Raw genomic sequence first — 23,017 nt, 5'->3', positions numbered from 1 at the left:
AACCATCTGTAATGGGATCTGATGCCCTCTTCTGGTGTGTCTGAAGACAGCAACAGTGTACTCACATACATAAAAATAAATAAATAAATCTTAAAAAGAAAATAAAAGGAAGGAGATGGCTCGGTGGGTAAAGAACTTGCTTAACTGGGTTTGGATACCCACCCTCCTTGGAAAAGCTGATCTTGGCTGTGTGTGTCCCCCACAGGTGAAAACCAGAGGATCCCTGGGGCTCACTGCACATCCAGTCCAGCTGAACTTATGAGCTCCGGATTCACTGTGAGACCGTGTTTCAATGAGGGCTCCGGATTCACTGTAAGACCATGTTTCAATGAGGTGTCAGGCTAGAAAAACAGGCCCAGTGCTGAAGAACTCCTCCCGCTCCTACAGAGGGCCTGAATTCAGTGCCCAGCACTTACACTGGGCAGCCCACAGCTGCCTGGAGCTGCATGGGAATCTGCATTCATACACACATGCTCACCCTCACACAGACACATGGTTTAGAAAATAATATGTCCAGCATGGTGGCACACACCTTTAATCCTAGATCTTGGGAAGCAGAGGCAGATGCCTGAGTTTGAAGGCAACCTGATCAACACAGTAGGTTCCAGGCCAGCTACACCAGGAAACCTTGTTTCAAATAAATAAAGTAAGTAACAAAGTAATAGTTTGGGGGAGGGGGTGGCACCCACACAGTAACTGCTTCATCGGATTCCTGGGGCAGGTAGTATAATGCATTACGATCTGGATCTGAAGTGTCCCCCTAAGGCACAGGTGTTGCAGCCCCCCGGGGCTGTGTTTGGAGGTGGAGTTTGAGGAGGTGTTGGGGTCAACAGAGATCTGACCTCATGTAGGGATGAACTGATTAATTCAATCAGCTACTGAGAGGTGATGGCTGAAATGGTTGGGTTCTAGCGGGAGACACAGCAGTGGAAGGCTGTGTCTACTCCCCAGTCCTTTGTCCCACCCCCCTCTGTGCTAGCACAAGTTGAGCAGCTTCTTCTGCCACAGGCTCCCATCACCACGGCACCCTGCCCCAACAGAGGGCTGAAAGCAGTAGAGCCAGTTGAGCACAGACTGAAACCTCTCTAATCTTTAAGCTCATCTTCTCAGGCATTTTGTCACAGCTTAGACACAGTTGCATCTTCAGCTGGCAAAGCAAGGTTCAGTGTCATTATCTCCTCAATGTCACAAAGCCAGGCAACACCCAAGCTTAGATTTGAACTCAGGCCCCAGTGATTTCTCCACACCCCCCCCCAGCTTCCTTATATGGGCTGTAGGGGAACCCCTTCATTCTTTTTACTCTCATCTTCTAAACAGGTAAACTGTTCAGGTATTAAACTCTCAATGCCCAGCTTAAGTGGATCAGAGATTTCATGTTTATAGTTGAAGATCAGGAAGCAAGAGGCCCAGAAACTACTGTCCCCCCTCCCCAGTTAGTAAAAACAGACCATGCCCAGGTCTTAATGCCTTCAGGCTGAATAATGAATGATTATTTAATATTTTAACAACGGTAATTAGTCAGCAACATACCTTGATGAGGCAGCTGGAGAGTTAATATTTATAGAGCCTCCTCTGGAAATCAGTCTATTTGGTAGGAATTTTTAGAATGGATTCTTTTCCTGTAATTTGGAACAAGACAAAAATCTCTGCTCAAAAGAACTTAAGCTCCAGACTACAGGGAATGAATTCCTATTTAGTTATGATGAGAGAGAGAGAGAGAGAGAGAGAGAGAGAGAGAGAGAGAGAGAGAGAGAGAGAGAGCCCCTTATAAACAAGGAAGGTATATGATTTTTTTTTACATTACAATTTTTATCTAAGGGGGTCAGTGGTGGTGCATACCTTTAACCCCAGCACTCAGAAGGCAGAGGCAGGCAGATCTCTGTGAATTCTAGACTAGCTTGGTCTACAGAGTGAGTTCCAGGTCAGCCAGGGCTACACAGAGAAACCCTGTGTGGAAAACAAAAAAAAAATGTATCTATCTTATTTTATACACATGAGTGTGTTCTCCTCATGCATGTCTGTGCATCATGTGCAAACCTGGTGGCATCAGAGGGCAGAGAGCTCTAAGAAAGCCCTTACCAATTAAGCTACATCCTTGATGGGACTTATGACTTCTTTCTTTAAAATTGCCCCTTCCTTCTTCTGTCTTTTTTAATTTTTTAGATTTATTCACTTGTTATGTGTGCACCACATGTGTGCCTGGTGGCCTCAGAGTTCAGAAGAAGCCATTGGATTCCCTAGAACTGAAGTTACAGGTAGCTGTGAGCTACCATTCAGGTGCTGAGAACTGAACACCGGTCCTCTGTGACAACAAGTGCTCTTAACTGCTGAGCCATTTCTCCAGCCATCTTTCTTGATGGGGGCTCATAGCCCAAGCTGGCCTCAAACTTGCTCTGTAGCCAATAATCACTTTATTTTATTTTATTTTATTTTATTTTATTTTATTTTGGTTTTTCGAGACAGGGTTTCTCTGTGTGTAGCCCTGGCTGTCCTAGAACTCACTCTGTAGACCAGGCTGGCCCCGAACTCAGAAATCCGCCTGCCTCTGCCTCCCAAGTGCTGGGATTAAAGGTGTGCACTGCCACCACCACCTGGCTCCAATAATCACTTTAAACTTCTTCTTTTTTTTTTTTTTAAAGATTTATTTATTTATTTATTTCATATATGTGAGTACACTGTTGCTGTCTTCAGACACACCAGAAGAGGGCATCAGATCCCATTACAGATGGTTGTGAGCCACCATGTGGTTGCTGGGAATTGAACTCAAGAGCAGTCAGTGCTCTTAACTGCTGAGCCATCTCCAGCCCGACTTTAAACTTCTTGATCCTCTACCTCCACCTCCAGTCCTGGGATTACGGGTGGATCCTGCACATCCAGCTGGAATCATCCTCTGTATCTTTTCTTTGGGGAACAAAGAGTCAAGATGGGGAAAGGGGTGTGTTGGCCAGCAGCCTCTTGTCAAGAGCTCAGAGGAAGATGGTACAAGCAGGAAGACATCTGTCAGTCACTCCCCAAGACAGACAGAGTGAGCTCAAGGATGGACATCTAGTGCTCCCAGCTGCTGATGCAATGTTGGCTGGCCTTGGCTCACGCTGGGGCCCCTCAGGGATTTTGTAATGTCTCGCCCTTCTGTTGGCATTTCTGTTCCAGCTGATTGTCTGAACTGAGTCTGTAATCCTTATTGGGTGCCCAAATATGCAAGTGTGGCAGGGAGATAAGGAGTCGCTCCGAAGCTGAGTACAGCTTAAAGATAGTTCTAGAAGGAGCTGCCAGGCAAATCTATAAGGGAATTGACAAAGACAGGAAAAGCATATAAACACATCTGTCAAACACACATGAACACGAATCGGAGATTATTTCCACACCAGTAATCTCGGTCTCAAAGAGGAAACAATCCTCAGCTAACAATCTTCTTTCTAAGGGATCCAGTAGGCCTGGTTCATTTTGGGGTCTCCTTATTCTCTGCTCTTGGGCGGGTCTGCGAGCAGAGAAGCAAAGAAATCCGTTGAAAGACATTCTAGAAAAATCTTCTTGGAGCCCCCACTGGATTAGCAGAACTAAGGGACAGTCTTGATGAAGCCTCTTTTGAATGCTACTATCTTTCTTTAAGATGCCATTACCTTGGACCTGAAGGATGCTGTGTGACCCCTGCGCCCCCTCGTGGGCCGCAGAGGCATTGTTGCCTTAAGTTACATATCCAGGTTGAAAATCTGTAAAGTATTCATTCCTGCTGCAAAAACAAGCCCAGAGGTGGGTGGCTCACGTTTTTGGAAACTGGGTCTCCTGAAGCTCAAATTAGCTTTAAACTCACTATATAGACAAAGGCTGGCCTTAAACTTCTCCTTGCCTCAACCCTCTCAGTGGCATGTACAGCATGCCTAGTATGTTTCTTTTTTACTTTTGAAATTATTTATTTTACATGTATGAATGTTTGGCCTGAATGTACGTCTGTGGACCACCGTGCACACAATGCCCCTGGAATCCAGAAGAGAGTATCAGATCCCCCTAGGACTGGAATTACAGACAGCTACTGTTGTGTTTTATAAGAAGAAAGAGAGGCCACTGATATGTTTGGTGGAGGCGAGGTCTGGTGTGGGGGAAGGGGATGTCTCTGCGGGCCGTGCTGAGGCATACCTTCCCCCTGAGGGACCAGCCACAAGGCGGTTTAGTATAGAATAGAGTTTATTCGGGGCATGGGGAGGGGAGTTGAGGGAGTAGAGACAGAAAAAGGCAGAGAGAATAGAGGAGTAGAGGCCGGCGATGAGCACATGGAGAGAGACGGGCGGGGGGGAGGGGAGGGAGAATGGAAAGAGAGGGAGAAGAGCAAGAGGGGGCAAGCAGCCCCTTTTATAGTGAGTCAGGCACACCTGGCTGTTGCCAGGTAACTGTGGGGCGGAGCCTAGGCAAAATGGCAACAACCATGAGCTGCTCTGTGGGTTCTGGGAGTTGAACCTGATGCTCTGAAAGAGGTAGTGGCGCATGCCTTTAACCCCAGCACTTGGGAGGCAGAGGCAGGCGGATTTCTGAGTTCGATGCCAGCCTGGTCTACAGAGTGAGTTCCAGGACAGCCAGGGCTACACAGAGAAACCCTGTCTCGAAAACAAACAAACAAAAAACAAAAACAAAAACAAAAAGAAAAAGAAAAAGAAAGAAAGAGCAGCCAGTGCTCTTAAGGGTTCAAAGATCACGTGGTGGTTTTGTTTCTTCCTTTCTCTTCATGATTTTCAAATACTTTCAGGCCTGCTTCCGGAACTTACTTAATTTTACATCTCTTTGTTTTGTTTTTAATTTTTAAAAGTATTTATTTTATTCTATGTGCGTGCATGTTTTGCCTACATGTATGTATGTGCATCACGTGAGTGCCTGGTGCCTTCAGAGGTCAGAAGACGGTGATGGATCTTCTGAGACTGGGGTTACAGATGGTTGTGAGCCACCACGTGGGTGCTGGGAATTGAACCTGAGTTCTCTCTCTGCAAGAGCAACAAGTGCTGTAAATTGCTGAACCATTCTCCAGCCCCTGGTGATTGTTTAAATAATTATTAAAAATTTACATCAATGAGGTTGGAGAGATGGCTCAGTGGTTAAGAGCACTGGCTGTTCTCGAGGTCCTGAGTTCAATTCCCAGCAACCACATACATGGTGGCTTGCAACCATCTGTAATGGGATCTGATGCCCTCTTCTGGTGTGTCTGAAGTCAGCTACAGTGTACTCATATACATGAAATAAATAAATTAATCTTTAAAAATTTACATCTGAGCCAGGCGTGGTGGCACACGCCTTTAGTCCCAGCACTCAGGAAGCAGAGGCAGGCAGATCTCAATGAGTTCAAAGCCAGCCTGGTGTACAGAGCAAGTTGTAGGACAACTAGGACTACACAGAGAAACCCTGTTTCAAAAAAAAAAAAACAAAACAAAAACATCAGATATCTGTAGGGGGTGTACGTGCACATGACTATAGACATACTGGGATTCTAATTAGTAAATATCAAGGCACCAAGGATCTAGCTGCACGGGAGAGAGAGCTCCTGAGCATATGCAAGCCCAGGATTCCCTCACTAACACAAGAAAACAATAGTAAATTAAAACTGAGGCTGAGGATTGTAGCTCAGTTGGTAAAATGCTTGTGTAGCATGCACAATGCCCTGGGTTCAATTCTCAGCACACCAGATAAACCAAGCATGGCGGTACATAGCCTGTAATCGTGTCACTCAAGGGGCAGAAGCAGGAACATCTGAAGGCCAGGCTACCTAACACAGTGAGCCTGAAGCCAGTCTGGCGTAACGTTAACTTTTTTTTCCAAACTTAAATTTTATTTGTTTGTTTTGTTTTGTTTTTCGAGACAGGGTTTCTCTGTGTAGTTCTGGCTGTCCTGGAGAAATCCTGTCTCGAAAAACCAAAATAAGCCAGGTGGTGGTGGCACACACCTTTAATTCCAGCACTTGGGAGGCAGAGGCAGGCGGATTTCTGAGTTCAAGGCCAGCCTGGACTACAGAGTGAGTTCCAGGACAGCCAGGGCTACACACAGAGAAACCCTGTCTCGAAAAAACAAAAACAAAAAGAGTTTACTTAAAGCAGGGCAGTGGTAGCACATGACTTTAATCCCAGGGAGGCAGAGGCAGGTAGATTGCTGAGTTCACAGTAAACCTGGTCTACAGAGTTCCAGGACAGCCAAAAAGAGAAACCCTGTCTTCAAAAACAAAAACAAACAAGCAAAAAAAAAAAGAAAAAAAGAAAATAAAAGAAAGAAAAAGTTTACTTAAAAATGAAGCAAAACTATTCAATTCATCCATGTCTTTTTTTTTTTCTTTTTAAATCTATGACTATCCTGGGTTAAGTTTCCTCTGAATTTGTAGCCACTGAAATCTTATATATTGTTTGAAAACAGGGCCTATGCAAAGTAGTGTCTCTATGTGCATATACATGTGTCTGTATGTGCCTGTCTGTATATGTGTGCCTGTATGTCTCTTATCTGTATATACATGTGTATCTGATATACTCATGTGTAGTATGTGTGTCTCTAATCTGAATGCATACGAATGCACTGATGCATAGCTGTTTGCTCATGAGACTAGAATCTTCCATCACTCTTCACTTTATTCCCTTGAAAGAGGGTCTCTCATTGAACTGGAAGCTCACTCGCTATTCTGCCTAGTTGCCAGTCAATGGCCTCTCAAGATCTGTCTCTATGAATCTTGAGGCCACAGGCACTTGTAGCCATGTCCAGCATCTTATATAGATGCTAGGGATTTGAACTCAGGTCCTCATGTCTGCTGACCAAGTGCTCCTCCCCACCTTCTCAGTACCAAAGCAGCACCTTACACATCCCATTCATAATCCTTTCTTCTTTGTATTAGTACTTGAACCCCAATGAAACCCTTGTGACATATCTGTGCGTGCACCTAAGAGCTGGGGTGCAATCTGTAGTAGAAACATATAGCTTCTTTATGCTTACACTGGTAAGCTTACCTTCTGTGTCATCAGAACAAATGAAAAAAGCTTTTTAAAGGATAGTGTGTCAGACAGTGGCCTTTGCATGGATCCAAGGAGTTGTCTTGCTCCTAGGGTTAGGGGTAGGGTTTAGAATAGGGATAGGCCCAGGAGGCACTATGGGAAGCAGAATTTTCATCATGATTTATTTTTGATCAGTACAGACCTGGCCTAATTCCTAGTGAGAAACATGGGGAAGGGTAGTCATTTGTTTGGAAAGCGTGTCCCAAGCTTAGAAGCAGGAAGCCAGAACAAGAGGAACTTTACCAGAAAGCCAATGAAGAGTCTGAAGAGATAACTCAGTGGTTAAGAGGCGGGGGCACGCTCCAACAGATGAGGGTCTGTTCCCAGCACTTAAATGGCAGCTTATAACTGCCAAGGACTTCAGTTCCAGGGGTAACTGTAGCTGATGCCCTCAAGCCTCCAAGGACATCAGGAGCACATGTGACACAAACACATGCAGGCAAAACATTCATATGTATATATATGTGTTATATCAAGCCAATATAGGGCCAGTAATATGGCTAAGGGGACAAAATCAGTTGCTGACTTTTTTTTTTTTTGGTTTTTCAAGACAGTTTCTCTGAGTAGCCCTGGCTGTCCTGGAACTCACTCTGTAGACTAGGCTGGCCTCGAACTCAGAAATCCACCTGCCTCTGCCTCCCAAGTGCTGGGATTAAAGGTGTGCGCCACCACCACCTGGCTAGACAGTGGTTTTCATTTTTCCTAATGCTATGATCCCTTAATACAGTTCCTCATGTTGTGGAAACCCCTGCGAGCATATTCCCCTCTTCCTTTATAAAACTGAAGTCTTACTGTAATGAGTCATAATGTAAACATCTGGTATGTGACCCAAAGTGGCAGTGACCCACAGGCTGGGAGCCACTGGCCTAAGAAATGTAGAACTAAGTTCTGTAGCTGGAGGTGAATGGCATATGCCTTTACTTCCAGCACTCAGAAGGCAGAGGCAAGGCCAGTCTAGTCTACAGGGTCCAGGGCAGCCAGGAAGACAAAAGAACTGTCCCCAAAATAAAGCTCCCACCCATGGAATCATCAATTACCATGTAAAAATGGGGCACACTCTGGCACTTGCTAAGGCATAAAAATAGAGTCTAGTGTAATCCAGGATCCCTACTAGTCAGAATTCATTAACCCAAAGTAAGACTTCAGTACAGCACAGCTCGCAACATAGCTTGTCATCAGACAGGCACTTGTTAGTCACAGAATATCCATATTGGCTGGCGGCTAACCCTACGTGTAGTTGTGTGTGTTGGGGTTGGGTGGGGTTCAATACCTTCTCTTAACCTCTGTGGACACCAGGCATACATGATAGGCATGCATTCAGTGATGCTCCTGCAGTGGACTGGGGTTAGAATCTTAGCACTGACCTTGATGGCTTACACCATCTGGTATCCTTAACTCTAGTCCCGCTTATCCTTAACTCCAGGATAAGGCTGTCTTCTGAGCTGGGCAGTGGTGGCGCAGGCCTTTAATCCCAGCACTTGGGAGGCAGAGGCAGGCAGATTTCTGAGTTCGAGGCCAGCCTGGTCTACAGAGTGAGCTCCAGGACAGCCAGGGCTACAGAGAAACCCGGTCTTGAAAAACAAAAAAAAAAAAAACCCCGCCCCCCAAAAGGGCTGTCTTCTGATGTATTCTGTGTGCCAAGACCTAAATCCACTAATTCCAATGACTAGATGACCCGACTAAGCAGGCATGGTTTGTGACAGAAAGACCCTTGTCATCTTTCACATAGTTTTGATCTGCTCAAGTTAGCAGTCCATTTTTTTTTTTTTTTAATGTTGCGGGTGCAAGAAAATGTCACACAGTAAGACACCGATAATTTCTAAGCCAAGAATGCTGGTCCAGGCTACAAGGGAACAAACCCACAGTACACACCACTCCCATGCAATCCCACTCTCAAGAGGCAAAATTATCCCCGCAGTAAAAGCGGGGTCCAGTGGATGACTACCCCAGCTCACGAGCTTCAGACCAAGCAGGAGATCATCCTTCCACAAAGGGCCAGAGCAAGACACTGGAATACTAGCAAAACACTCATCCAACATGTGCATGTACAACACACAAAGGGACACACACACAAAAAAAACATATGAATCTGTTTAATTAGGTTGTAAGCAATTTAGAACACCAGTTTGTGAGGATACATCCCGTTTGTCAGGGAGAACTGAGATCGCAGGTAGCCCTGGAGCTGAGGAACAGCTTTAATCTTTGGCAAAATCTGCGAGTCCACAGCTTTCTGATCAGCCTTTCGCTGCTCTGTAATCTCGTATTTCTAAATCGAGAAAAGGAAACGTTAAGAACCAGCAACTCCGACTGTCACACTATTTGTAATTGCTACGTAGCCTGCTCCACCCGCTCCCAAGTGGAGGTCAGGTCAACAGAGTTCACAGAAGAGCTCACCTCCTTTTCTGTGTCGAAGATCTCGCCCTCCTGATGCCTGGGCTTGCGCAGCTGCTTCTTCTTGAAGTAAGTGTCAGTCAGGTGTTTGGGGATTTTAACCCCGCTGATATCAACTTTTGTAGAGGTGGCAATGACAAACTTCTGGTGCGTTCTGCGCAGAGGAACTCTGTTGATAGCCAGAGGTCCTATGGGAATAAGAATTAACATCAAAGAGTTATTATTATTTCAGCAGCAGAGGAAAGTAGATCTGAATTTGAGGACAGTCTGGTCTACATGGTGACCTGTGTCCTTTTAAGAGATTGTCTCAAACAAAAATGTTAACTGGATGGGGCTGAGAGATGGTTTAGAGTTTTAATTATGAGGCCACTTTTGGACCCTTTTTACATTTCCAGTACCCAGAGGGCTCACAACTAATTTGACAGGAGAGGAAAAAAAAATAAAACAAAAACCATCTGCTCCAAGATCTCCAGGGCTTTTCAAGGGACCCAGGCAAGAAGAGGAACCTGATTACCTTTACAGAGGCTGACTGAATCTGCCCTTGAGATCTGCCTTAGTGCTGTGCTTATGACATTCTGTGTAGAGTGCATCTGTCATACCACACCGCAGCACACCAGTGGAGGCGAGGGGGCAACGTGCAAAACCCACTTTTCTCCTTTATTATACAGGTCCCAGGGGTCAAGCTCAGGCTCCCAAGCACATCAGGCCAGCATAAAAAACACTCTTGTTCTAATTAAACCCTTGACAGCCACAGAAAAATAAAATAAATAGGGCTAGTCACCCAGACAGGGGAAAGCCTGAGTTGTCCTCTGACCTGCAAAACTTAAAGGGGTTGGGGGTGAATCTAAATTCCAGGGCATGCAAAGTGCTGCAGGTCTGAGGCCAGCCTGGACTATACAGCAAGACCTGTCTAATCACACTGCAGGTGACAGGCACCTGCAATCCCAGCACCAAGGCAGGAGTGGTAAGTTTAAGGGTGGTGCTCTGTGACCTTGGTCCTTATTTAAAAAAATGTCTGGGTCCCCATAAACTGGGTTCCAAGTTTACCAGGAAATCTGGGTAGAAATGGGGTTCTCCTATATAAAGCCAGGAGTGCTGATGTAAGAATCACCTGCCCACGGCCATCACTAGCCGTTCCCCAGTCTACTCAAGATGAATATATTCGCTAAACTTAAGCAAGCAGAGTTAGATGGTAACATCACTGCACACTTATCTACCACTTACAATGTAGCATTAAGTGCACCAGGGAAGGGAAAGAGTTCAAGGTTATCTTGGGCTGTGGTATCCTGTCAAAACAAAGACAGGCAATTTTCTTACCAGTCACAAGAAGCAAACCACTGCCCAGCTGCTTCAGGAAAACCACTCTCTGGAAGTCAAACAGAAAAACAACACTTAATCAAACCCCATTCTGAATTAACCAAAGTACAAGCACAAACTCATCCAGCACTCACTCAGGAAGAAGCACAATTGATGGTGCAAGCCTAGACTGGGCTACATGAGACCTTGTCAAAAGGAAAGGTGAGGTGTGGTGACAGAGACCCAGTCCTCGTACTGGTGGGGCAGAAGCAGACAGACTCTCTAGGGCATTCAAAACAGCAAACACAGCACCTACTAAGAGTCTTGTTACAGAATAGAAAATATTTATGGTCTATTAAAAAGAAAAGCAAGATGGATGCACCTGGCATTGGCAGACAGGGCTGTTTCAGAACACACAGCACTCACACCGCCCCACAGAAAGCAAGCCTATTATCATCTGCTCCCCGCTCCCGGCCCCCAGCCAGCCCCTGTGGACACTCCTCACCTTGCCTCTGTGGCGCCCGGTGAGGATGATCAGGACAGTCCCGGGGGTGATGCTGGAACGCAGCCTCCTCACGTGCTGGCTGAAGGGCTTTTTGCCATGGCTCAGCAGCTTCCGAGGGACGTCTTCTGTAGGATAATACCTAGGCTGGAGAGAACACATGCACCACACTTGAGCAATCTGCTCAGCCCACCAGAGCTGCATTCTGAGACAGCCTTGAAAACCCCCAAAAGTCAAGCTCCAAAAACACCAGGGAAAGGAACCTCTCATACATACCAGACAGACACTCTAACCTAACCTTTAAGAGTTGTTGGCTTGTTTTTCTGAGACATGGTTTCTCTGTAGCCCTGGGTGGCTTAGAACACTGATTGAGATCAGCCTACCTTTGCCCCCGAGGGCTGGGATTAAAGGAGCACTGTTCCAGGTGGCTGTGAACACCCGGTGGTAGATGCTGGGAACATTGCCCCTTACCCTGAGCCATCTGTCCACCCCTTCCCAAGCTACCCTTGGGGCTTGGAACTCTAACACACTTCTTCAGAGTAAGGTCACAGCAGAGGTGGGAGGTAGGACAAAGGGGAGTTTCAGACCGGACCAGGCTACCGGAGACAAAGGTACAACAGGAGAGACATGGCGTTTCTTCTCAGAAAGTATGTCAAACCTCTTCTACCTCAGAAGAAACACACACTCATTTTTTTCAAGGAAAATGGACACAAAACTAGACACCAGTAGAAGTCTGTTAAATACCCACTTCCCACTTGTAGTGCCAGCAATGGAACAGCCAGAACCCCAGTGTGCTAGTCCCATGCTGAGCTACACCTCCCAGCCTGAGAACTCACTCCCAACTAGACCCAATTAATACAACCCCCCAAAAAGCAGCCCAAACCATCAAGCATACTTTAAAAAGCCCAGTGTAGTTTCTCTCCCAGCAACATGGCACAAAACTAGATAGGTACTATATAAACCCACACCCACACACCACTCAAACTTAACAGTCAACTCCCACCTCCTCCTGATCTCACCATTTTCCGAAGCTTCACCACCCGGGTACCACCATTCTTGTCCCCACCAACTGTTTTTGTGACAGTAGCAAGGACCTTCTCCTTCTTCTTTTCAACCTACAAAGACAAACCCATCAATCAAGGAGCCTGGCAGACCACCTTAACCACAGTAATAAGGCATCGTGGTGGGGACATTCCTGTCCTTTCCTACCTTGGTCTTGGCAGCTGAATATTTCCTTTTGTACAAGGCCTTTCTGGAATACATAGCTGATCGGGAGTACCTGCCAATTCCTCTAACCAGGACAGGGTTCCGGCTGCAATGGGGCTTCGCCTTCTTGAGTTTTTTACCCTTAGGTTTACCCTTTTTAGCTGCAGCGGCGGCACGAGGACCGGAGGCAGCAGCCTTCTTGGCCACAGGTTTCTTCTCCTTTTTATCGGGCTTCTCCGCTTTTTCACCCGCCATCTAGTGATGTCAAAATAAACAATAAAGGCACTTCATCAGCCATTTGTAACGAGCCGGTGTCAAAACCACCCTCTGTCGCTTGCCACTCCTCTTCCAAACACAGCATGTTAAGTATCTAGCACCATTAATTTTCTTTTTGGCTAAAAGCTTTGTGGTTCGTTATCTTATTCTTCCTCGTTTTGTGAATCAGAAAACCGTAGGGAATCTTGGGTAACGTCTACACAGCAATAAAGCCCAGAACCTCGAAGCTCCCACTTTAAGACATCTTCTCCCGTCTTACTGTGCGACCCACTTCAGTGCCAGCAGCCTACAGACAGAGGCCAGGCCATGGTTCGGGGCCACGGGTTGCTCTAGCACGGGACACTATGAGAGGCCCAGGGGAACGGGCCTGCCATAAATCCAAACCCATGCACCAGCGCGGAACATTTAAGACCTCTAAGGCTGCTTTAAGTCCCGAAGCCACTATGTCCCCAGCTCGGCAAAGTAGACAACAGCGGTGCTCTCCGGACGCCTTCCGGGGACGTGGTTCCTCCCTTCAGTCGCAAAGCCCAACGTGGCCAAAACGGGCTCCGCAGAGTTCTGGAACCCCGACTTCAGGGTCGCCTGCCGCCGCACAGGCCCTTCCAACACTTCTCAGCCTACGGCAGCCGGCAGGGCCCAGCGACCGTCTCGGGCGCTACGCTTGCCCTTCGCCCCCCGCCAACCCACGCCGACAGAAATAAAGCTCCCGAGAGACCTGGCGAGTGACCTCGACCATAGGCGGCCATGAGTGGTGGCCCCCGGACGTCCCCCAACTTCGGATGGACGAGGATTAGGGGTCCCGAAAGCGGCTGCCACACAGACGCCAGCCATTCCTACCTTGCAAGACGGGAAAGAGGACTAAGGCAGCGGCTTCCGGTCTATAAGCAATGACGGGAGGTGTCCGAGATCACTTCCTTCCTGTACGAGGCATTATGGGAAATGTAGTTTTTCTTACACCCCCTCCCTACCCCTTAATAGGTAAGAACAGCTGAGATGGCTGAGCAAGTAAAAGCGCTTTCTCCTAAAATGATGAACAGAGTTTGAGCCTTGTGACTCATGTGGTGGAAGAAACGACTTTACAGAGTTGTCCTTTACCTCCGTGGGCGCACACAATCAAAATGACAATAAAAACTAAAAGTTCAAAGTCTGACAGTGGTGGCATACCCCTTCAATCCCAACACTAGGGAGGTAGAGGTGGGCAGATCTCTGTGAGTTCGAGGCCAGCCTGGTCTACAGAGCTAGTTCTAGGAGAGCCAAAGCTACACAAACAAACCCTGCCCCCCAAACAAAATAAACAAATAAAAAAATAGAAAAAATAAATAAGATTTAAAATAAGGGCCTGGAGAGATGGCTCAGTGGTTAAGAGCGCTGACTGCTCTTCCAGAGGTCCTGAGTTCAATTCCCAGCAACCACAATGGTGGCTCACAACCATCTGTAATGGGATCTGATGTCTTCTTCTGGTGTGTCCAAAGACAGCAACAGTGAATTCACATATATAAAATAAATAAATCTTAAAAAAAGTTTTTGTGCCGGGCGGTGGTGGCGCATGCCTTTAATCCCAGCACTTGGGAGGCAGAGGCAGGCAGATATCTGAGTTCGAGTCAGCCTGGTCTACAGAGTGAGTTCCAGGACAGCCAGGGCTACACAGAGAGACCTTGTCTCGAAAAACCAAAAAAAAAAAAAAAAAAAAAAGTTTTTGTTCATATTAAATTTTAAAATAAGCTAATATTCTTTGAAAAAATGACACCGTATATGTGACAGTTCCTTGTTTTTTATTACACTTTATTTTATGTGTATGTTTATGTGAGTATGTGGGGGTGGGGGGGCTGGATGCATGCCACACACACAGATGGAAGTCAGTGGAGACCTTGGAGAAGTCAGCTCTCTCAACCACATGAGGCCTAGAGATCAAATTCCTCCTCATAAGAGGACTCGGGTTATCACACCGGCCACGCAGATAACAGTTATTGTCTACTTCCTAGTGCTTAGAACAACATGTACACACAATTTCTATTGTCTTCTATTTGTCAGTTGCTAGGGTGTGTGTGTTGTGTAGAGGTCCGAGGACAACTTACAGAAATCAATTTTGTAGCTCCACAATGTAGGTTCCAGGGACGGAACTCAGAGCTTTGTGGCAAGTACCTTTACCCACAGAGCCAAGTCTGTGGCCCTTCAGTGTGATTTATTCGGCTCCAAACCCCCTCTTCATGGCTGAGTCTCCAGGAGTCTCTTAGCTTTCTCTGGTTCTGGTTAACTAAGGTGAAAAGTCAGTGAGGAGACTGCCTCTAAACGCCTCGGGTCACTGAAGGCCACAGAGAACAGAGCACCATAAAGACCTTGGAATCCAACCCAATTCTCTTTTCCCAGCCCTTCCGGTTTTTCAAGACAGCATCTCTCTATATCGACCAGGCTGGACTTGAATAAAGCCTCTGCCTGCCAAGTACTGTGATCAAGGCATGCTGTACCATGCCGAGATCCAGTCTGACTATCGATTGTTGAATTTTATGTGTGGCAGTCTCATTTACTGACCAAGTACAGTCTTAAGAGGAAACTTAATTATTCCATTAAATAATTAATTTAGCTAGCTAGTTGTTTGTGTGTGTGCGCGCGTGCATGATGCAAGAATGTGTATGCGGGTGTTTGTGAAGGTCCAGGGAACCCATGCATGAGTGTCTGGAGGTCAGGAGAGTGGCCTACCCTAGCACTTTCTGCCCGATTTGCTCAGGACATGATCTCCTAGCCTTTCAGCACTGAAACCCTTCAGTTTCCAGAGGAAAGTGCTTCTTGTCCGTTGTTGCTACAGAAAATGTCACAGTTAAGGACAGAGTTGCTCTCTTGAGTATCCCAAAACTGAGGACAGAGAACAGGCTTGGTTAGTGACTCACGCTAGAACAGTTGTCTAGTGTCTCAAGGTCTGCTGCTCCATTTTCCCTACACAGGAAAGGAGGGAAAGAAGGAAGAACAGAAGTCTGACAATGTCAGAGTCTTTCACTCATCTGGCCGGCTTCTTAAAAGATCTAATACTGAAGCAAAAGCACAACTGAGCTCCCTCTTGTGTTTGGATGTGGTATTGCAGAACTCATGATTATAAGGTAAAAAAGTATTAAATTCCTGCTTCTAAAACTTTTGAAACAGGGTCTCACTGTTTAGCTTTAGCTGTCTCAGAGCTTTATATATAGACCAGGCTGGCCTCAAACTCCCCAAAATTCTCCTGCATCTGCTTTCCAAATGCTGGAATTAAACATGTGAACCACCATAACCAGTAAGTACTTGTTTTTACTTTTCTTTTTTTAGTATTTATCTATTTTATTGTATGTATAACTGTCTCAAATGATAGTAATAATAAATAAAGTAAAAAAATCCTAATATGTTATACATTTTGGGTGTAGGTGGGAATTTGTGTTTATTATATGTGCTATGAATTTTGTGTGTTGGGGAATGTGTTTCTATGGGTATAGAGAAAACTATGGCAATGACCACAACAAGTCATTAACACTAGTGGAGAAAGCCCAGTGGTGATTAATCCCAGCCTGCCATTAATCCCAGCACCAGAGGTAGGTGGATCCCAGAGTTCGAGGCCAGCCTTGTCTACAGATTGAGTTCCAGGATAGCCAGGGCTACACAGAAAAGAATCCTATTTTGAAAACAAAAAACAAAACTCAAAACAACACAGGAAACACTGGTGGAGAGCTGGCCTGGTGTTAGGAAGTTAAGACCAGTCTGGCTGGCTACACAGTAAGTCCAAAACCAACCTGGGCAACCTAGTGAGACCTAGTCTCAAAAAGTAAAAGGAAGGAAGCTGCCTGTGGTGGTGCACACACCTTTAATCCTGGCACTTGGGAAACACAGGCAGGCGGATCTCTGAGTTTGAAGCCAGTCTGGTCTACAGAGTGAGAACCCATCTCAAGAAACAAAGTAAAAACAAGAGGTGGGTGCTGAAGAGGTGACCCAGCACTTGCTGCTCCTGGAGAGAGCACACATTGGCTCCCAGCACCCAGCAAACAACAGCCTGTAATCCCAGCCCCAGCAAATATGATACTCTTCTCTGACCTCTGAGGGTATACACACATGTACACACACTCACACAGCATACACTACCACACACACAGCATACACTCACACACCCAGCACACACTCACACACACAGTGTACACTCACACACAGCATGCCCTCATACCCTCACACACAGCACACATTCACAAAGAACACACACATGTACACAAAGAGTACACACCTGCACACACACAGAGCACACACTCAACACACACAGTGCACACTCACATACACACACACTCACATACTCACCCAGCTTACACGGACACACACAACATACATTCACGACACACACATACATACACACATGCACCAGCACACACACAAAAACATACACTCGCACACCCAGCACACACTCACACACACAGTGTACACTCACACACACAGCATGCATTCACACACATATACATAAATAAAAATGAATCTAAGAAGCCGGGCAGTTGTGGCACACGCCTTTAATCCCAGCACTTGAGAGGCAGAGGCAGGTGGATTTCTGAGTTGGAGGCCAGCCTGGTCTACAGAGTGAGTTCCAGGACAGCCAGGACTACACAGAGAAACCCTGTCTTGAAAAAACAAAACAAAACGAAAAACAAAAAGCAAACAAAAATGAATCTGAGGAAAGGAAGGGAGCTGGGGCTGTACCTTGGTAATGGAACACTTCCTCTCACCTATGAAGCCCTGAAACTCTGGGTTCCAGCCCGGGTAACACTGGTGGGGGCTGGCATAGGAATTGCACTTGCAGATAAGGGAAGTGGGGGCTGGACAGGTGGCTCAGCAATTAAAACCGCTGGCTGCTCTTGCAGAGGACACAGATTTGGATCCCAGGACCAACATGGCTGCTCACAGCCATTTTTAATCCCAGTTCCAGGGAATCAGGTTCTCTCTTCTGGTCTCTATGGGCACCAAGCATGCAGGTAGTCCACATACACACTTGCATGCAAAACACTCATGCACATAATAAAATAAAAAAATATTTTTTCAAATAAAATAATTTAATAAGGGGGCATAGGAGTGAAAAATGGGAGAAAGTGACTGCCTTTTGTTTTTGACTCTTAAAATAGGTTATGTTTTCATTTATTTATTTTGTGTATTGTGCAGGTGTTTGTATGTATATGTGCACGTGTGTGTGTACAGACATGTGTGTGTATGTATGTATGTAAAGTGGAGCATGTGTGGAGGTTAGGGGACAGCTTACAGGACTTGACTCTGCTTCCACTCTGTGGGTCTCGGGGATTGAACAATGATCATCAGACTTGGCAGCAAGCACCGCCTGTATCTGCTGAACCAACCTATCTTGCTGGTCCATGGTTTTTGTTGTTTGTTTTTGGGTTCACTTGTTTATTTTTATGTGTGTGTACTTGAGTGTGTGTGTGTGTGTATGTATATGGATGGATAGACACATAGATACTTAGAGGGGAGAGGAAGAGAGACAGGTGAATAGATAGGTAGCTAGATGATAGATAGAGATGAATAAACAAATAGATAGACAATAGGTAGATATATAGAGATAGGCAAATATACATAGATAGGCAGATGAATAGACAGTTGATAGATAACAGGCAGATAGGTAGATATGTATGTATATATAGAGAGATTGATATAGAGTTAGATATAGGTATGTATATAGATATAAATGGATATAGATATATAGAGATAACATATACACCATATACATCATATATACCATATACACCATATACATAATATACATCATATACATCATATACATATACGTAGGTACCACATGTGTGTAGAAGCTCAAGGAAGCCAGGAGACAGTATTGTGCTCCTGGAACTGGAGTTACAGACGGTTGTGGATCACCATATGGATTCTGGGAAGATCACCCAGGTCTTCTGAAAGGGAAGTATACCAGTCAGAGTTCTTCTCTAGATTAACAGAGTTTATAGACTGAATCTGTCTGTCTGTCTATCTATCTATCTATCTATCTATCTATCTATCTATCTATCTAAGGGGAATATATTAGAATGATTTACGGGCTGCAGTCAAGCTAATCTAACAATAGATGCCTAGGAACTAAAGGGACAAGAACACAGTAGTTACATCCACGAGGCTGGATGTCTCAGCTGGTCTTCAGTAGACGCCTGGATCCTCAAGAACTGGTCTCTAGTGCCAGTGAAGGAACGGACTTGCCAACAGGGTGAGAGCAAGCAGGCAGAACAAGAGCTTCCTTCTTCTATAAACCGTCAACAGAAGGTGTGGTCCAGGCGAGGTGAGTCTTCCCACCTCAAAGATAGGGTCAGAAATGGATCTCCCCACTTTAAATGATCTAACTAAGCAAAAATCCCTTGCAGGTGTGTCCTGCCATCTCTGGGTTTTTGTTAATTCCAGATGTAGTCAAGCTGACAAGCAAGAATAGCCATCAAAGGTGGTAAGGGCCCTTGAGTGCTAGAAACTCAAGCATGTGCTCCATGTGTGGCTTAAAATAACTACCACCACCACCACCTTCTCCTTCTCCTTCTCCTTCTCCTTCTCCTTCTCCTTCTCCTTCTCCTTCTCCTTCTCCTTCTCCTTCTCCTTCTCCTCCTTCTCCTCCTCTTCCCTTCCCTCCTCCTCCTCCTTCTCCACTCCTTCTTCTCCTCCTCCTCTCCTTCCACCTCCTCCTCTCTCTCTTTCTTTTTCTCTGTGTCTCTGTCTGTCTCTCTCTCACTCTCTCTCTCCCTTGTGTGTGCATCTTGTGCATGCATGCCAGAGCACATGTGATGGTCAAAGGGCAACACCCTTGATCCATCTTGCTGGGCCCCCGATAAAGTATGTTTAAATGAATACATTGTTATGAACCAGTCACTGTGTTAGGCTCTGTGCACATGTTGTGGAGGGAAAGCTCGTCACTCAAGGAGCTTGCGGTCTGAGGGAAGACACAGAAAGTTTAGCCCTAGTGACACTGAAGTGTGTTAGGGGCTGATAGAGGCGTGAGCAAGCATTGTTGAGGGAGGCCACAGGAAAGAGGCTTTTACTTATTTTCAGAAAGTGGTCAAGGGTGTGTCCAGAGTGTTAGCCCTACTTAAGTGGAACTTAGTACTGCCTAACCCTTATCTTTCTAGCTGGTCAAAGCTTTGAAGACTATTTCAGAGCCAGGTGGAAGTGGTACATGCCTTTAATCCTAACACTAGGAAGGCAGAGGCAGGCAGATTTCTGAGTTCGAAGCCAGCCTGGTCTACAGAGTAAGTTCCAGGATAACCAAGGCTACACAGGGAAATCCTGTCTCAAAAAACCAACACAAACAAACAAATAAACAAAACAGGTGTTCCAGACCTTGGCTGGCAATATAGCCCGGATGGCAGAATACTTCCCTAAAATGCATAAAGCCCTGGGTTTGATTCCCAGCACTGCATGAATCTTGTGTGGTGGTACGTGACCGGAATCCCAGAACTTAGAAGTAGAGGCAGGAGAATTGGAAGTTTGAAGTCATACTCAATTACACAGAGAGAGCTCAAAGTCAGCTTGGGTTAGCTGAGATTGTTTCGAGTAAAAGGGGGTGCAGTGGCTGGAAAGATGGCTCACAAATTAAATGCACTTGCTGACCTTACAGATGAACTGGGTTTGTTTTCCAGCATCCATAGGGTGGCTCACAACTATCTGTACCTCCAAAGTCCAGAGGATCTGATACACCTTCTGAATCCTGAATTCTACAGGCACTGCACTTATAAGTGCCCTTCCCCTCAGTACACACATGTACACACAATTTAAACATAAACTTCTTTCTATATATATCTTTTGGGGGGTGGGGTTTGAGACAGAGTTTCTCTGTGCAGCCCTGGCTGTCCTGGAACTTGGTCTGTTGACTAGGCTGGCCTTGAACTTATAGAGAGTTCACCTGTCTCTGTCTCCTGAAGTTGCAATTAAAGGGCTGTGCCACCCTCACCAGGCTATGGTTGCAAATCTATATTTTTTAAAGGCATATTTCACTGAGTTTGGTGGTGCACGCCCATACTCCTAGCAACTTGGAAGGCTGAGGCAGGATTGCTGCCTGTGTTTAGGGCCAGCCTGGTGGGTTTCAGGTTACTTTGTGTGACTGTGGTCCTTGATAGACAGACATCTTGCCATTTTAAAACTAAGTAATTTAAAAAAAAAAAATCAAACAATTGCTCCAGCCCCAAAGAAGTAACCTTTAAATAGGAATGATGCCAGAAACAGGAAGACCAATGATGCCTCTGGCAACTGCTGGGCTATGTGATGGTATTGGCCTTGACCTCATGTGACAGGGTCTGGTGCAAATGGAAAGAGTAGCTTAACACTCAAGGCCTCGGGCCTCCTTCCAAGACCAAAAGAGTGATATAATTCCATTTGTGTTCTAGATAGGTCTACAGAGTTCTAGATAGCGCACACAGCATCAGCACACAGCCGAGAGTGTTTTCCACTGCTCCCAATCTCTTGGAAAGGAACTGGCCAGACCCAGTGTTTACTGAGGACTCAGTTTAACAGGCACACCATTCTCAATGGTTCACACACTCTGTAGGGCAGAGCGGGGAAACTGAGGTAGAGGAGGCCTTTGGGTTGTTTGTGACACCCAGGTAAGCAGATGCAGGACTTGATTGTCCTGTGACCCTTTCTCTTAGATTCCCGACGGAGTGTTGATTCTCAGGGAGGACAGCTGTCTTTGGACCATGAAGATAGAGGAGGTTTCTTATCCCAGAGGAAGTTGCCTCTAGTCTGAGGTTAGAGGCAGAAACCTGGGTCCTCATGGAAGGCAATGGGGAAAACCCTTTAGGGAGAGGAAGTAGATTACTTCATAGTGTGTGGGGGTAGAGACTGAAGTCTCTCAACATGGGAGGAGTGTCACAGAGAGTGAGGTAAGTAGTGGGGAGATGAGGGATTGGAAAGGTGACCTGGGATCAGATCATGCTTTTGATCCAAAAATTTGGACTGTACCCTAAAGGCGGTGTGATAAGCTATTGAAAGATTCCATATAAACTGTACTGGGGCTGCGCTGTAGATCAGATCATGTACTCCTCAGTGTCCATGAGGATGAGGGGTTTTATAACCTGTGTGTAAAATGGTGCAGACATAAAACCTAGACACGGCTCCCATAGGCTTTAATTCTTCTCCAGACAGCGTATAGTGTCTGATCCAATGAATACAGTTGTCTGGCTGTACTGTTTAGGAGATATAATAACTGAGGCTGAGGCTGTGGCACAGTGAGAGAGTGTTTGAGTAGCATGTGAGAAGCTCTGGCTAGAGTTTATTCAAGTATGGGCAATGTGTGCCTATAATCCCAGAGCTCCTTGGGAGGCAGAGACAGGAGGATCAAGAGTTCAAGGCTAGCCTTGGCTATATATTGAGTTTGAAGCTTACCACATGAAACCCTGTTTCAAAAGCAAGCAAGCAAGCAGGAAGATAAGAACGGATGAAGGAGAAGGAGCCAAAAGAAGAAGCCACCTGGATTTTGGCTATTGTATAAAGGACTAAGAACGGTGCAGCTATAAATCTAAGAGTCACAGTATTAAAGTTACCTCTGTGGCTTGGATTAGATGGATGAGTAACTGCTTGAACAGTTCTTTTTTTTTTTTTTTTTTTTTTTTGAAGTGCCCCACCCACCCACCCACCCTGGCACTTCAAGTTTCTTCAAGGCTAGGAACTTCCTTCCCACTGAGGCTAGACAAGGCAGCCCAGCTAGAATATACATATATACATATTCTATATACAGGCAACAACTTTTGGGACAGCCCCTGCTCCAGTTGTTCGGGACTCATGGGAAGACCAAGTTGTACATCTGCTGCGTATATGCAGAAAGACCTAGGTCTAGCCAGTGTATGTTCTTTGGTTTGTAGTTCAGACTCTGAGAGCCCCAAGGGTTCAGGTTAGTTGACTCTGTTGGTCTTCCTGTGGAGTTCCTATCTTCTTCAGGGCCCGCAATCCTTCCTCCTATTCTTCCAGAAGAGTCCCCAAGCTTCATCCACTATTTGGCTGTGGGTGTCTGTATCTGTCTGAGTCAGTTGCTGGGTGGAGCCTCTCAGAGGACAACATGCTCCTGTCTGTATGGTTCGGGAGTCTGATGAAGGTCAAGAAGAGGTCTAATTTATCTTTTTAAGACAAGGTCTTTCTATGTAGTACTGGCTGCCTAGAGCTCTTCCTGTAGATAGACTAAACTGGCCTTGAACTCACAGAGATCCTCTTGCCTCTGCCTCCTTTTCCTGAGTACTGGAATTAAAGGCTCAGCTGCCTTTTATTTTTAAGATTTAATTAATTTTTTATTTATATGAGCACACTAAAGCTGTCTTCAGACACACCCAAAGAGGGCATCAGATCCCATTACAGATGGTTG

The 23,017-nt window shown here is 45.8% G+C and overlaps 1 protein-coding gene and 1 non-coding gene across 3 annotated transcripts; both read right to left on the bottom strand.

Moving 5' to 3' along the window:
- Positions 1–9,088: 9,088 nt before the first annotated feature.
- Positions 9,089–13,599, bottom strand: Rpl6 (ribosomal protein L6). Of its 2 annotated transcripts, none has more exons than XM_076922677.1 (7): positions 13,519–13,599; positions 12,409–12,660; positions 12,219–12,314; positions 11,203–11,346; positions 10,719–10,767; positions 9,405–9,589; positions 9,089–9,276 (listed from the first exon to the last, which is right to left on the bottom strand). In XM_076922677.1, the coding sequence occupies exons 2-7, from the start codon at positions 12,658–12,660 to the stop codon at positions 9,124–9,126; spliced, it is 879 nt and encodes a 292-aa protein (XP_076778792.1). In that variant the 5' UTR covers positions 13,519–13,599; the 3' UTR covers positions 9,089–9,123. The 2 variants fall into 2 exon arrangements, with proteins under 2 accessions (XP_076778792.1, XP_076778793.1); XM_076922678.1 differs by lacking the exon at positions 13,519–13,599 and adding an exon at positions 13,094–13,250.
- On the bottom strand, positions 12,938–13,071 carry LOC143438289 (small nucleolar RNA SNORA42/SNORA80 family). Its single transcript, XR_013107231.1, has one exon. It is a non-coding gene; the product is annotated as a small nucleolar RNA SNORA42/SNORA80 family (small nucleolar RNA).
- Positions 13,600–23,017: the final 9,418 nt, after the last annotated feature.

This window comes from Arvicanthis niloticus, chromosome 24 (genome assembly GCF_011762505.2).
Source record: "Arvicanthis niloticus isolate mArvNil1 chromosome 24, mArvNil1.pat.X, whole genome shotgun sequence".
Classification (NCBI taxonomy): domain Eukaryota; kingdom Metazoa; phylum Chordata; class Mammalia; order Rodentia; family Muridae; genus Arvicanthis; species Arvicanthis niloticus.
Note: the sequence above shows the minus strand (reverse complement) of the source record. Positions and strands in the feature narration are given on the sequence as shown.

Excerpts from the sequence above, each read along its gene's own strand:
- Rpl6 (XM_076922677.1), bottom strand. The coding sequence starts at position 12,660 with ATGGCGGGTGAAAAAGCGGAGAAGCCCGATAAAAAGGAGAAGAAACCT. Across the intron at positions 11,347-12,218 it reads TGGTGAAGCTTCGGAAAATG|CCTAGGTATTATCCTACAGA; the intron begins GTGAGATCAGGA and ends TGTTCTCTCCAG. Across the intron at positions 9,590-10,718 it reads TGGTTTGCTTCTTGTGACTG|GACCTCTGGCTATCAACAGA; the intron begins GTAAGAAAATTG and ends TTATTCCCATAG.